The sequence below is a fragment of the Anopheles darlingi genome, chromosome 2 (genome assembly GCF_943734745.1).
Source record: "Anopheles darlingi chromosome 2, idAnoDarlMG_H_01, whole genome shotgun sequence".
NCBI lineage: Eukaryota > Metazoa > Arthropoda > Insecta > Diptera > Culicidae > Anopheles > Anopheles darlingi.
The window spans coordinates 2,587,501-2,602,962 of NC_064874.1; the positions used below are offsets into that span (position 1 = coordinate 2,587,501).

The 15,462-nt window shown below is 52.1% G+C and overlaps 1 protein-coding gene across 1 annotated transcript; it reads right to left on the minus strand.

Moving 5' to 3' along the window:
• Positions 1-7,910: 7,910 nt before the first annotated feature.
• On the minus strand, positions 7,911-12,465 carry LOC125950745 (uncharacterized). The gene is made up of 9 exons (XM_049678990.1): positions 12,457-12,465; positions 12,326-12,384; positions 12,125-12,258; positions 11,550-12,024; positions 11,357-11,452; positions 9,526-11,271; positions 8,803-8,931; positions 8,143-8,713; positions 7,911-8,048 (listed from the first exon to the last, which is right to left on the minus strand). The coding sequence occupies exons 1-9, from the start codon at positions 12,463-12,465 to the stop codon at positions 7,911-7,913; spliced, it is 3,357 nt and encodes a 1,118-aa protein (XP_049534947.1).
• Between the last annotated feature and the right edge of the window lie 2,997 nt (positions 12,466-15,462).

Sequence of the window (15,462 nt, forward strand, 5' to 3'; positions counted from 1 at the left end):
ACGTTTGTGTCGTCGTTGTCGCCGGTCGCCCTCGTCTGCGCCATCGTCCTCGTCCTCGTCCTCGTCATGAGTGCTGCAACATCGTTCTCTCATCGTTTTCGGTTGACCGTTTTTTGTCGATACCACTTGCGGTTCGTGCCTTGCACATGACTCGCCACCACTAGCCACGGTGTGGCCACCCTCATTCGCACAGACTTGGGGCTTTGTAGCAACATTATTGCATTCCACGGGTGTGTTTCTGGGTGGTCGAGTACCAAACCACACTCTCCAAGGTAGGCGAGGAGTCAATCTTTCGGTTTTCGTTCTGATTTTTGCTTCGCTGAAGCTGTTAAATGCCGACATGGCACTGATAGTGACTCGACTTGACCATTAGCGTTGCCAGTGGCAAACAACAACCAACCTTTTGATCAAAGCGAGAAAGAGAGAGAGCGATGGCAAGCGAGATGACCGCCTGCGGTCGGAAACTGGATTGTAAATTTTCTAACGTTCTCCTTCACTAGCCCGCGAGGTGGCCGGCCTGGCGGGGGGGGGAGGGGGGAAATTGAGAGCAAAGAAGACGTTCCCAATCTGTGTAGCGAGCGAGCCAACCGACAACAGCCACACCGAGCTCCCCTGAGGATAGCAATGGAATGGGCAATGGGATGAAATTGTGAAAAATAATTTCCAGACGAAGAATGGATTGGGCACCGCTCGCTTGCAGCACTAGAGTATCCATCATAACACATCCTTCGCATGCCCGGTAATGGTTATTACCGTTGCGAGCAGCAGCAGCAGCAGCTGGTCTGTGTTCGTTCGTGTCCAAAGGGCGATTAGAGTCTGATGGATAAGCAGAAATTAAAGTGAAACACACATATTACGGCACAAAGCACAAACAATGGTCGGGCTTTGTGCGTGTGTGAATCAACCGGTTGGTTCAACCGATTCAAGCGACTGCTGCTATCACCGCGGATCGCAGATCAAATTGCCCTTCGCTTCCAAGTTTTTCTCGACATTTTCAGGGACACACACACACAGGGTGTGTGTGTGCGCGCGCATGGTAGAGTCGACAGCCCAGATTCCAGTTCGCTCGGCCTCGGGGGAAATGAGTCAACAACTCGCGTGTTTGATGAACTCGATCAAGTGTCGTGGAGAATGAAGGCTGTATAGGGGGTCGCTATAGCGCGAGTACCTAGCCGAGCTGGCTAAGGTAAACACAGTATAAATATCCATATTTTTTCCGCTTCCATAAGCATCCAGCGGGCTGTCATTTTCACTATTTCTTTTTTTTCGCTTTTTTCGGTTTCCTGATGACAAGAACTGATTTTTGTTTTATTAAACGTGTGCCACACGTTTGTGTTTGAATTTTTGGTTAAACTAACACGAGCGTCGCACTCGATTGGAGTGAGCTAAATCTGGCTAATGGGGTTCTAGCTGGATGTACCTCTCGACGAATTCTCGACAGGACGACAGTTGGACCGGACGAAACAGAGGAACGGAACACAAACGAACTGACCGACAACAGACAGCTTATCGGTGACAGATTTATGGAACTTTACCGGGCCCCGGCCCGGCAGGTAGCAGAGAATTCAGCATCAGGGAATTTGCATAAAACGGTTACAGTTTAGTTGTGTTGCTTGTCCAAAAGAGACATGAGACCATGCGTCCGTTCGCCTGTCCGCAACACTGAACGTTGTATCACTCCCGCGCCCCCCTCGCCTCGGCCGTTTGTGAAATTCTCCGCTGACGGACACCGTTTACTTTTTTTTTTGGGGGAGAATTCCTCGCTTGCTTTGAATACCTTTAGCATAAGTTCGTAGACTGGAGTGCGTGTGTGCAAAGTGAGGATGAGAAAGCGAAGCACAGGACAGGAATTTGTCTAACTCGGATCGCTTTCGGCTCGAAAAATACACTCTCTAGGCATCTCTCTCTCTTTCTCTCTGGTTTAAAACAATGTTTAAATGCCACTGCTAAAGCAGCAGTAAAACTGTTGCATACTTTTGTGAAAGTTCGCTTCATCGGTTTCTGCCACTTTATCCGTCGGTGGCTCCATCAACACAGCTCTCCAGCAGGGGCCCCGCGGGGAAGGGAAGGGAGGCAATCCGGGAGGCAAACGAGCCAACAGCTGGTGCCAATCATAAACTAATTAACTTTTTCGATATTCATTATTTATTGTGTTCGTGCAGGCTGCTGCACCTTGCTGCAGATCTCATCACACAGGAAATAAGAAAATGGTGGATGGGCGTGAGCGCCAAAAAGCGTCCCGCGGCCACACCACGGCCATTGGCCACCGTTGCACCACACTTCGTTTGGCCGAAAGCGCGGTTCGCGGCGCTGTCCACTGGCGGCGGCGATGGTGCGCGAGACCAAAAATTGAATTCATTTATGGGGCCCCCAATCCGAGGGCCCACCTGTCACCGGGCCTTTCGCCAGCCGGCTGGCCGGCCGGTCGGCCCTGGCTCCCAATGCATCAAATCGTAATGGATGACTTTCATTAATATCCACCAATTGAACCTGAGGGGATGGGGTAGGCAGAGACGAACCATCGTCGACACCCGTCGTCCATTGCGTGGTGGTCCTGCTGGTGGCAACAGCGATATCCGGCCACCGGAAACGCTTCGTCTCACGGCGATCCCGTGTTCGCGCCGCCAACGCCACCGCCACCGCCATTCCTCTTCCCTCGACCATCAATCTGTCCGGTGTATCCGGTATTGGGTAACGTAAACATGGCGCGCGCGCGAGCGAGCGATGAAAGCCGCCTGCCAGCACCGTGTTCTCTCGGAAGAATTGGCCAACCGACAACCCACACACGAGCACACACGCGAGCACACACATCTCGTGCCATGAGTGTATCAGCTCGACCTCACTTTTTTGTTCATTTCCTCTTGAATGGAAATTGGGAATTGGCCGGTCAATACCAAATACGGTCCCGAGGTGGGACGTGCCCGTGAGTATCGGTATGTGAAACCGTTTTCATGGATGGCCATCGATAGCTCGCGCTGTCGATGTTCTCGAGCAGCAGCGCGAGCAAATGAGCGATAGGAACGAGGGAGATTGGTTAGGTCAGGCATGTGTCCAGCCGAGCATAAGTACCCCCGTACACACACACACACACAATCACACACACACGTTTGTCAAAAAGCCTTCCCTTGTACGGGCCTTAACAGGCCAGGGCGGGGGTCAGCAAGATGGTGGAGCAAAAAATGCACCTCCCTCGTTCACCATCGCCGGCCACTTCCTGTATGACATTCGCCAATATTAATTGCATCAATTTTGAACATCAGTCACACGTGGCCAGCGGGTGACGGGCGCCCGAGCCGAGGGGACACACGGGGTTTCATCATTCCGCACGGTCCCCTTCCCCCCAGCCTACTGCCACTGCTCCGTCAAAGGCACGATAATTAATGTAATTTTAATTAAATTTGCAAATTCGAAAATTCACTGCCAACGTGGAATTTATTCATGAGATGCGATTGATATGCATATTTGATACGTCGTCCGCTTCGTGCCGATCATTCGTAGACCCATGGCCCCATGGGGGTCTAGCGTCGCGCGGAAGATAAAATGGAGAGGTGCAAAAGGTGATCAAATCGTCAAGAAGTGTTTAAGGTTTTGAATTATGCCGCTCGGAGCGGCAGTTTCATGAAAGTGAATTACACTTCCGGCTAATGGTGCTGGCGGCATCATTTTATTTGATTAACAGTGCCAAGGAAGGCTGTTCTTTCTTTTTCATTTTTGGTCGCCTAAGAAAGTCGAGTAAACTCGTCCACACATGCGGAATATTCTGGATGAAAGATACTTTCTTGACGATCGATCGATAAATTTTTATTTCAATCAAAGCAACAGGGAATCATTGTTTAATGTCAGATCAGAATGAAGAAAATAACAAGCCGTCATCATATGCGCATGGCAGTGAGTCTTGTTGTGTGCCAATTGCCGCAAATAATTGAAAACACGAAACGTAAAAGCAATAACAGGTCATACTGGTCCACTTTTTGAACCATTTGATTAACTGAAAATGCTAACTGACAGGTTGACATCAAATTTTGCATGTTTCAAAAAATCGCTTTTTCGATTGACAAATCTTTCAATCACACACACACATTAAATTCCTACACACATCAAATTCTATCGTTTATTATTAGCTCATAATGGTAACAACAATATTCAATTTCAATGCACCATTTCAAAACGAACTGCACTGCCATTCGAGGCACTCTTTGACCGTTGGCTACCCCAGCAACCAGGCCATCGCCCGCTTTATACATCGATAATCATCACAGCAACCCATAAGCATAGTGCTCTAGTGACAGCCGCGGGACCCTCCCTCGATAATGGAGGCGCCAGGGACCGGTGTGGTCGCCAGTCCTCGGGTTGATTTATTGATTTTCTCTAATTATGTAGCGGTAAATTTCTTTCATGGCCTGTTGATAACTTAATTATGTGATACATCGCGGGAGGTGTCAACCGGTCAAACCACCCGCGTCGTTTCGTCGGCACCACGACGAGGGGAAAGACAAACGGTGGGTATCCGGGTGGTGCGGTGGTCGTTCCTGGCGCACCGAATGGTTCCAGGGGACCGCATCCATAACTCACCGGTCGGCAACCATGGGCACCGCATGGAGTGTAGGAAACAATTTTTCTTTTTTCGCTCCAGTTGCCCTGCAACGCTGGACATCACTGGTCACTGGCCACCGAGGGTAGGTCTGGCCAGCCCAGACTGGAAAGCCACCCACACCGCAGACGCCATGCAGAGGGCGCGCATAATGGGCTCATCCTGACGAGCCATCCTGTTTCGGGCTCGGCCTCGGCCCCGGCTGGCCGCAACCTACTGCGCGGGCACATTGTACAATCGATTCGCGGCGGATTCGCGTCCGAAACCACTGAGATAAGAAAATTTATTGAATTTATCAATATAATTTTTACCGATCAAATTTATTACAGCCCATTCATTGTTTCTGTGTTGGTTGAGGGGGAGGGGGGGACCGCTGGCCGGTCCGGTCGCCTAGCGGTCGCCAGCCTGTGAGGTGGAAATCCGTACAACCGTGCGTAATGAAGCGCCGGGCACGAGATAAAGGTCCAGCCGCTTGGGCCGTCCGGGCAGGCTTTTTGGTTGGCACACCGGGGTCTGCCACACCAGCCTCAGCCCCACTCCACCGCCCGAGGGTGGACGTATCGTAGATTCTCGCATTGTCGAACGAACGACAACAGAGCAGCGGGCGAAAGTTAAACAAAAAACAAATTTTAATCGATATTAAATGTGAAAACTTTTTCGATCGTGTTATTTGGGGAAGGGGGGTGGCGGTGGTTGGAGGGGGATGATGACGCCACCAACAACGACGACGACGACGGTTTGGTTGTATTTTTACTCATCTTCATGCGCCGCACACCCCTCTCCACCTCTCGTTATCGCACCCCCGAGCTCCCTTCGATGCTCGCTCGTGGCACACATTTTAGAACACCCCCCAGACGGGGGAGGGGATGAGAAACGTCGACGATCGAAGCGGTGACTCCCCACGCGACTTCCGGTTTACTTTATACCCCCTCAGTGACTACTACATCCGGCCAACAAGCGTCGAGGACAAACCGGTCCCTCACGGGTTGAATTTTGGTTCGTTTTTTTGTTTTGTTTTCGTTGTTGTTGGCTGACGTATCTTTTGAATTCTCTCCACATCCCCCGCCTTCCTAGGGGGGATCGTCACCCTCATCGTTTCCCCATCGATCGATCGAATTCCTGGTCCCTTTTTCGGTCGCAGCGACGAGACGGGAACAATCGGTTGGAGGAGGAGGATCGAACGATGGTGGTGAAGTGGTCGGCATCGACGACGACGACGACGACGCCGTAGACGCGCGGCAACTTTGCGGGTTAGTTTGGTAGGGAAGGGAAGGGGGGTGGTTCGGTATCGAGGTATCGTCGCTACTCCGCACACTCGTTCCGTACCCCCAACCGCTAGGGACACATTGTTGAAGCAAAACAGCAAAACAGACATAAAACCATCAGAGTAACTCCGCACCGTACGCCGCCGTGTTGGGGGTGGTCTGGGCGGACCCCCGCCAGAAACCACGCGCAACCGACCCTCCGGAATATTGGACTTTGTGCGCATAAATCAACATATCTGATCGAACAAATTTGACCAACATGAACGCCCAAACACAATCGGACGCTTCCCTTGCTCGGATGCAGATAGATAGATGGATGGATGGGATAGCGATTGTTTTGCTAGAGCAGCGGGATCTGCTCCAAACCGGACCCCCGGAAAAACAAAAGCGGCCAACACATCGAAACCAAAGCCAACAACGGCGCGAACCGAAAACCGTGGCTGTGGCATACGCTAACAGGAAACCGGAGCGGAGCCGAATGTTCCATATTTTGTTTTCCAATCGATTCCCGGTGTACCCGTGCACGGGGGATGAAGGCAGATTTAATGTAATTATTTAGATCAAAACCAGGAAAGTGAGCTTGGCAAGGAACTAACTGTGTGGATATTGAGTTTATTTGGGATTTCGGAGCGGGAGTGGACTTGCGATGATGCTCTTCGGTTTACGCACAAAACGGATTACCCAATAACTCTATTTGTTGTTCAATTGATTAGTCGGCGAAAGTATCTTCACTAGCCAACGTTTGGAGCTGAGTTTTATCCACTTTTGATGTGTAGAGGAACACTTTCGGAGATCCGTTTAACTCAATTGTTGACCCTCGATGGAACCATTCGCAGGCACAGTTTGCAGGGAAAATGAAAGTTTAGCAAAATATTTGGATGAGGAATATTTAAATCTGTGAAATAGCATTGAGTTTATCGATCAATTAATTTAAAAAATGTAAACCAACCAGTTCTATTTCGCCTTCACTAGAGCCTGATAGCGTCTTTGGTCAATGACATGTTCGAAGTCAAGACGCAAAAGACAAACGCTTAAGCTACTTTGATGCGTTTGAGTGTTTCGACATAAAAAAAATTATGTGTTTAAAGACAACGAAACACGAAAAAGATCCGCAGGAAGGAAAAGAAACCGCTTGACCCACCAGTTTATGAATATGTAATACACCGTAGAACAATAGAAAATGGCCGCGGACCTGCGAAAAAAAGCAAAACTCCACTCACGCTTTATAACGACCAGCGGCGGTAATGTGTGGCTTCCCTTTGGTAACCTTTTCCGAAAGGTAGTCGCGTTTGATGGACAAAGTAGGACCGCACATCGACAGTCCAGCGTCTGGTGCCCGTTATTTAATCATCATTTCACATTCGACGGCCGGGCCTAGGACCGTCCCCATAGACCCTTTATGGATGATCACCTTATCCTTTTATCGATTAAACGGTTTTTGTCGGTTTGCCGGTTATCAGACCTCCGCAGACCACCCGGCGGCGGGGGGGAAAGGCCACCAAGTTCCCTCAATCGAAAGAATTCATTCAAAATGTATGCCCTCACTTGGCACGGACAATTTAGATTGTGTTTTTATTCATTACCCATGGTCCGAAACGTAGCATTTTACGTTTGTTGCACGTCATTCCCAAAAGCTAATGGCTTTGGTATGTCCATCCGTCCATCCGTCAATCCGCCCGTTCATCCGTCCGTCCGTGCGTCCTGGTGCTGGTGGAAAACATAAAGGCCACGCGTGTTTGCAGCTCGTGGCCGGACCACGGTAATAATTGGATTGAAAACGAGTACGACAGCCGCCATGATGATGATTAATGCTTATGTTAGCGGTTTGGTTGTTTCGCTGATGACGAGCCTCGACCGACGATTGCAATGCACGCTTCATCCTGGGAGGCGGGGTGGGGAGGCTTTCACGATAAATTTATTTCGTCAAATGACGATGACGATTCGGTTGCTGACTTCGAATTGGCAGCCCGGGACATTCATGTTGACTGCAATTGGCGTGATTTTGTAATGCAATAATGATGGGTCTGGTGTGCGGGACCCTGTACCTGGAACCCTCAGGAGTAGCTGAGCAGACGTAGCTTCTGCAACAGCTGCCCGACGTGCCACTGGAGCATAGGTGGTGTTTTGGAGAGAACCTTCCGCGAGGGCTCCTCTAGCGCACCCTTCAGCAATCCGTAGCAATCGGCGTTGTACTGTGAAAATGGTGAAAGGGAAAACAGAAGAAAACCCCTGACGGTCTGAAGCGGCCACTAGCCGGTAGTAGTTGCTAATCATAAGCCCACTTACACTTTGGTCCACCGGTACGGGATGGTAGGCCAACAGGATCTGCTCGAGGGTAGGCGAACAGAGTTCCTCCACTTCGACCGTCAGCACGCCCAGCGGAGTAATCTTGATGGTGGTGGCGGTGGCGGTGGTGGTACTGGTTCTGGTCGGCAGTTCCGGTTCCGCGCGCCCTTCAATTAGCTGCCGGCATTGGACGAGTGCGGTACGCCGATCGGCATACCGGTTCCATAGACACCACTCCAGCTGGTGAGTCAAACAGAACACGGCCAAACATTGCAAATTATGCATCTCCATCGCGTCGTGCTTGAGCGTGGCACTGCTGCTGCTGCCGTTTGCGTAGAAGCAGGTGTCTGGCTGTGGAAAGAGATGCAAATTCAGCTTCACCAACAGCTTCTCCAGCTCGTCCAGCGTTAGCTCGGTGTCTAGCCGTGGGTCCGAGTGCAATGGTGCATTCGGTGTCGACCTCTCGACACTCTCCGCGACAATCTCCAACCGATAGCCCACGGTGCTGACGTGGAATGCGAGCTCCAGACCGGTTGCCGTCTTTAGTGCAACGATTGCTGAGTGATCCGTTCTGCGAGGGGAGGCAAAAAAAGAGAATGTAGTGCGTTGAATGGCCGGTCATTATTTACCCTCCTTTCCCTCGGCCTTTGCCTTACGTACGTTCGGTCGTTGGGACGCACCGTCCAGTGCTGGAAGGGGAGCTGCGAGTATCGGCGCGCCGCCAACCCATAAACACCGAACCGATCCGTCCAGAATGTCACGATCCGTTGGTCGGGGTCGTACGATTGCCTTGCGATTGGTTTGTTTGACCAACGACCCGACTTGTGCTTAATCAGGACAGAATCCTTTCTCTTTTTCTGATGCTGCTTCCCATTCTTCTTCGCCCTCTTCTTTTGCTTCAGTTTCTTCAGCTTCTTCTTTTTCTGTTTCTTTGTTCTTTTCTTCTTTTGATTCTTTCCCTTCTTCTTCTTCTTCTTTTTCTTCTTTTTCTTGTTCTTTGTTTTCTTGTTCTTATTCTGTCGTTTCCTCTTCCGCTTCTGCTTGCGATTTCTTTTCTTGTGAGATTTTTTCTTCCTCCTTTTCACCCAACGTAAAATATCCTGAAGTGTACCCCATTTCGGCTCCACCTCCTCCTTCTTCTCAGCCTTCTTCTCCTCCTCCTCTACAACCGCATCATTCACCACCACAATCGAGGGGCCACTTTGGGATTTGCTGCGTTTTCGTTGCTTCTTCCTCATCGACAACCGACCTTTGGTGCTGACGGTGCTCAGGCGCGGCATTGAACTTGCTCGCCGCACAGCCGCCGCCGAAGCAATCGTTCTCCTCGATGGCCGCCGACCGGGCATTTGCACCACCACCATATTGCGATGTTTGAAAACTCGCGGCACCGTTTGCCGCTGCCCCTTCTGCTGCTGCTGCTTGCCAGTGGCCGAAGCACGAACCGGCTCGAGTGCCACCTTCGGTGGTGGCTTCACCGGGAAGATTGGTTTTTCCTGCTCGCGCAAATAGTCCAGCAACCGGAGAAAGGTGGAAAAGTGTGCACATAACCGCTCTTCCGCCTCCTCGTCATCCATGGTATTCGCGGCTTGCAGCGTTCGCACCAACTCTCCCATGCACCGCTCAGCATCCGCATCGATGGTATGGCCGGGATGGCCGGGCTGGTCGGTGGCAATCATTACTGGGCGTTGCCGGGAACGTAGGGTGGCAGGATGCAGATAGCGTGGTCGCGACGGGTGCACCAATGGAAATTGCTCCAATTTTTCATCCATTTCCTTCGGCTCTTCGGCACTTACAATGCTGCTGATACCCTGTCCCAGGGCCGTCCACCGCGAGCGACGCTTTCCTCCTGCCTTCTCAACCTCAATGTCCGCCTCCGTCGGGTGGCGCATTTCCGCGATGGCCGGTGTGGAGGACGAAGCCAGGTCACCGTAGCGGTGCACGGCCAGGAATCGATCGTACGCGGCCACCAGCTCATCGCGCACCAGCTGCTCACGATCGAGGGCCCGCTGGCGACGGGCGTGTTCCCGCAAAATGGTGTACAGTTGCCTCAACTCCGCCCGGTATCGGTATTGATCCGGAATCCGTGGTAGAATGTGGTCGCGTATGAGAAAGTGAAGCCGCACCGCGACCGGACGGTCGTGGAGTGAGAAATCTCGAACAATCTTTGGGCCTTTGGTGGGACGTCGTCGTCGTCGTCGTCGCACTCGGTTGGACACAGCAGATAGTTGTGTCGACTTGCGTCGACGACCGGCCGGAGAAGGATGCCGGGCGAATGTTTTGCTCTTCTCTCGGCACCGCTCCCACCAGCAAACGCGCGGCTCTTCCCACCAGAAGCAGCTGGCCGGGAGTTGTAGCTGAATTTTAATCAACTCCTCACCTTTTCCAACCCACCTTCGTCCCCGGTAACCCCGTTCGGTGAGTTTCAAACCGACGCGCCCGGTCGTGAAGAGAAACCCGGATCGGGGTTCCACGGGTTGGGGCAGCTTGGCGAAGCGTGTCAGCTTGTACACGCCTCCGACGATGGCATACTCGCGCAGGTTCATGTAACCCTTCCTGAGGGGCAGTGCGGTGGGCCCAATACGCACCAAACTCTCCCAAACCCGATCACTTTGCCACTGCTCGTACTCGGCGTCAATGTCAACCTCGGTCTCATCCGTAATCACCAGCGGAACCGGCGGCAGTGGCGGTTCCGGTGCCTTCACGATGAGGCGGCCCTGTTTTTTGCGCCCCGTTTTCGGACCGGTCGTCGGCTCCTTCTTCTTCTTCTGCTGCGCAGCGGAGGAACCGGCCTTTTGCTGCTCGGCAGCCAGCGCTTCCGCTTCGGCTTCCTTGCGCCGCTCCTCGGCCTCGTAATCATCCCGCAGCTGGCGCAAAGCTGTCAGCCGTTTCCGCCTGATATCCTGGCGCTCTTTCCACTCCAGTTCCTGCTCGGTGCTGAGATCGGATCGGCCCGAACTGGGGGGTTTCTCAACAGCGCACGGCCGCAGATTGTACGTCGGATCCGCGCTACTGTAGTGATCGAAGCCGTGCCACAGACCCCGGATAAAGGCACGCTTTAAATTGAACGCCGGCGGTCGGTACATGGTTAGACCGAGCGGTGGCATGCTGATAACTTTCATAAGAAGATTACTGAAATGGGAAGAGACCATTGAGAGAGCGCGCACGTGCGTGTCCGTGTGTATGTGCAGATGAGTGGTGGGAGGATGAAACTTACTAATCCGGCGGCAGGGGGACATGCCGAAAGCTCCAAAGGTACACGGCCACAATGTCACTCGCATAACAAAACTCGCCCATCACCGGATTGAGCGTCCTTCAAAGAGGGTCCATCCCGGAAAATTAGCGTTTTCCACCACCAGAAAAAGGACCCAAAAAGCGGATCCCTTCCCCCCCTCCCCTTGTTTACTTACTCCATATCCCGACCGATGTAGCTGCCAATCCGAAAGGTCATCCTGTCCAGTGAATCGCTAATGAACTTCCGGATTTCGTCCCTCGCCAGCAGTACCTCCGGCGGTACGGTACGTCCACCCCGGGCGTACTGCTCGATCGATTCCAGCACCGCAACCGCCTCCCGAATCGTTGGCACATAAATCGCGCCAACGTTCCGGTACAGCAGCTTCAGATCTTGGCGCGTTTTGCCGCCGCCGCCGCCGCTCTGACCTCGGTGGTGGTGGTCTTGCGTCAGTAGGCTACGGTCATCCGCTGCCAGCGTCCAGCTGACCGAGTTCCGTTCCAGCTCGTCCTGCTCGTACCGCCACTGATACAACCGCTCGCGAAGTTCCGGTGCCAGGGCCGGGTTGGGGTTGAGTTGGCATGCCAAGAAGTCGGACCATTCTTTGCGCCTCGCCTGCTGACGCCGCTGTTCGGTGGCATTTCTTTTGAGCTCTGCGGCCCCGATGGGAAAGTGTTAGTGAAGTGCAAAACCGAAGAACAATCGCGGTCATCTGCGGACAGCCTGTCCGACAGGCCCCGGGGAGATGCTTACTTTGGAAAAATTTCAAACTTTCCACCAGCAACACGCGCCGCTGGTTGTACTGCTTGAGATTTTGTGCCGCTTTTTCCCGCAGCCGCCTTTGTTCTTCCTCGAGTCGTTCGGCTTCGGTTTGTTCTTCGGTAGCGCTGCGAGAAGTTAAAGGATGTATTAATCGTAGTGTGCATCTACAGATTTCTGGCGAGCAATAATTACGGCTGCTCCGGTTCCGGTGTGACTTTCGTTTCCTTTACTTTTGCCGATTGTTTTGGGTTCTGCAAAAGGAGGAGGGCGTTCGTTTAGGATTTCTTTCCTCAACTCTCAGAACTGGTGGCTGGAGTTCTTACCTTAGGCATGTTCTTCTTCCGAACAGAACCGCACGAACTACTGGTGAACACGAACACCGATTGCTTTGATCATCACTAATGACAGTTAACTGTGGGTCTAGACGATGCACACTACGATGAAGCGTCGCCGTTTTCGTTTAACTCCAACAACTGCCCTCGGTCGGGCCGGTCGACTTCATTTGGTGATTACAATATTCGATGACATCACAGGAAGCCCGATATCAGCGCAATTGAGCATCGGGGCCGCTTCCGGTTTCGTGCACAATCAGCACCAAGCTTCACTACACATGGCCACAGTCAATTAGAGTAATACAATGGAATAGAAACTTTATCGGGGGCCGGGGGAGTGCTGGCGGTTCGGGCAGCTTTGCGGATAACGTTGGCGGCCACTCGTTTGGTCGTACGCTATCCGTACGTTCGTTCGCCCGGTTTCCGGGGAAGCTCCGAGATAAATTAGACATACAAATAATCCTCGTTCGCACCCAGTAGTCTGTGCGTAGTAGTGCCCCTGTGGTAGTATGGTGTGGTGTGTGTGCGTGTGTGGATGTTCCTCCCGTCGTCAATAACATCCGTTTGCCATCCGACGTGACCGGGGTGCAAAAATATCTTCCCAAGGACCACCGGCATCGTCCGGCGAAGAACAGAACGCGTGCCATGCTCGGGGTGGATTTACCTTGAAACGAGTCCAGTACTCGTCGGCTGATGATGATCATGAAGAGTAAAAGCGCGTTCCCTTCTCACCGCTTAGAGCTGCCATTTATGTTGCAATTTACTTCGATACTTTTCGTTCGGCCGTGGACCCCCCAACAGGAGAAAAAAAACCCAGCCAAGAAGGCTAGCGTTGCCCTTTGGCCAATCGATAAAAATCATTTTTGAAGGAGGAAATTGCATTTACTACCAGCCCAAAATTAATGAGCTTTGACCCACGCGCGCGCGCTCGCTCTCGTGGAAGGACGGTCGTTTCACTTATTCGATGCTTTTGGGGGCATCGTTATGAATCGGATACGTAACGGCGGATCTTGGTCGTCGTCGGCGTCTCGGTTGTTTGCGTTTATTTTCTTTCGAATTTATTTCGGAACGATGGATTTGGGTTCCCCATGATAGAATCACTCAATTCCCGGGCACCCTCGGTACATTACTCGGGGCCCAGTTTCATAAATGATTCATATGAATTACATAAATCCAACGGGCCTGGCACGTGTTTTCCGGGGCCAACATCGAGACCGAAAAGAACTTGGATTAAATTTCGGTTCCCATTGATGGTAACGGTGCGTATGCAATTGTATTTACCCGAGAAGAAGCCGATTATCTTTGACAAGATTGAGTGTGCCCGCAAAGATTGAGCACTTTCTATCGGCAAGGGCAGAATGTAGCATTTATGTTGCTGTAACGTGTTATGAACGGTTGTGTAGTAAAAGCTCATAAAGATGCTGGCGACGACGTTGTCTCCTCTGTTTGATATGTCCCTGTGCGCCATCCGGTCCCGACAACCGGTCCACTATCTAAACTTTGAAGGTAACCATCATTGACGCGGTCTTTAACACTCATCAGACGACGGAAAATGGTGCTGGGCTGGTTGGTAAGGCCTGGTAGAGATTTATTCCAACCCGAAAAGGCTTTTATCGAGCGTATAAATTTAGCCCGGTCATAAATTGGGAGAGCACCTACTGCTACTGCATCCACACCGCTCCCCTGGGATGAAAGGGGCTACTGGGCTTGGCCTATCACTGGCTGGAAAGCCACTGCGGATGCGATTGTTTGCTACACATGTTCCTGGTGTGCACTTTAAATTGGTCCCCCCCAAAAACCGGTCCGTGGTGTTCATGGTGCTCGAAATTGAAAACGGTCGGTACTTATGCACTTAAAGATAGCACGCAGGCCAGCCGGCACTACGGCCAATGAACGTCTTGTTTTCGTCGAGCTGGAGCATCCTGGCACGTGGTGATTGCAAGACGCTAAACGAGTTTGCACTCTCTCGCTCTCGCTCTCTCTGTGGAGCATTTGAATGCAGCCAGGGAGCTCGACGACTCCGGAACTTGTATTGTGCGCTGTGCTGTTATGTGCCGTCATGGCGGAGGCCTTGTCGAGAGTCTGGCAGTCGCATGATGGAAGTGAAGCCTTTGATAAACGCTCATGAAGACCGACCAATGAAGTACTAGTCCGGCTGCCATTTGCTTTGGAGTTGGAGCGCTGCCTTTGGAGGTTTCGAGTTGTTTCGAAGCCGTAGGCTAACATTTAGCAGCATAATGGGCGGTGAAAGGGAGGGGAGGGTGGCAAGAAAAACAAAAAAAGGCACACCATTAGCAAATAACATAATTCTGTAGTCGACTTGTCCTCGCTCGTGGACATCAAGGCCCCTGAGGGCTGAGGTTCTGAGGCGGGAGTCCGGCCAGCGAGATTCCGTGGTTTGTCGTGGACGTTGGTTTAATGGTTTTTTCTCTTCTTCTTCATCTTCCCTCCCCCCCCCCCTCTCCTCGCGATGCCGTTTCATTTTCTGGCTCCGGCGATCCTAAGCCTTTTTCGGTCTCTCAACCGGCGTTCAGTTCACCATCCGCCACTTCCGCCCAGTAACCGTGGTGGCTGGGTGAGGGGAGAGTGGCTCACAGGGCGTTGCCTGGCATTGGTTATTTATTGTACAATAAATTACTTTCAGTATGAAATAAATGAGAATTATAATCGAAAACAAGCGGAGGTGAATTGTTTGTGGCTACGCGAGTGGAACCGCCTGGTGCGCTTTGCCTGGCTTTGTGGTTAAAGGCTTCCGCGCTTTTTGTGTTTTGCCTCACATTTTTGGCCCATTCGCAGCCCACGGACGCAGACGTGGTTTGTCACGCGCGGCTGATATTCATGGCCATAGGTGCACGCCCTGGCCCTGGTCCTGGGTTTGGTGCGGGAGGTACGGTTCGTCGTCTGCTTTACCCCGTTTAATTTGTGCCATTTTGTGCTGGCAGGCTGGGCGCGAAGCGGTGGTCGCACCGGTCGGTGTGGCGGTATAAAAGGCAATAC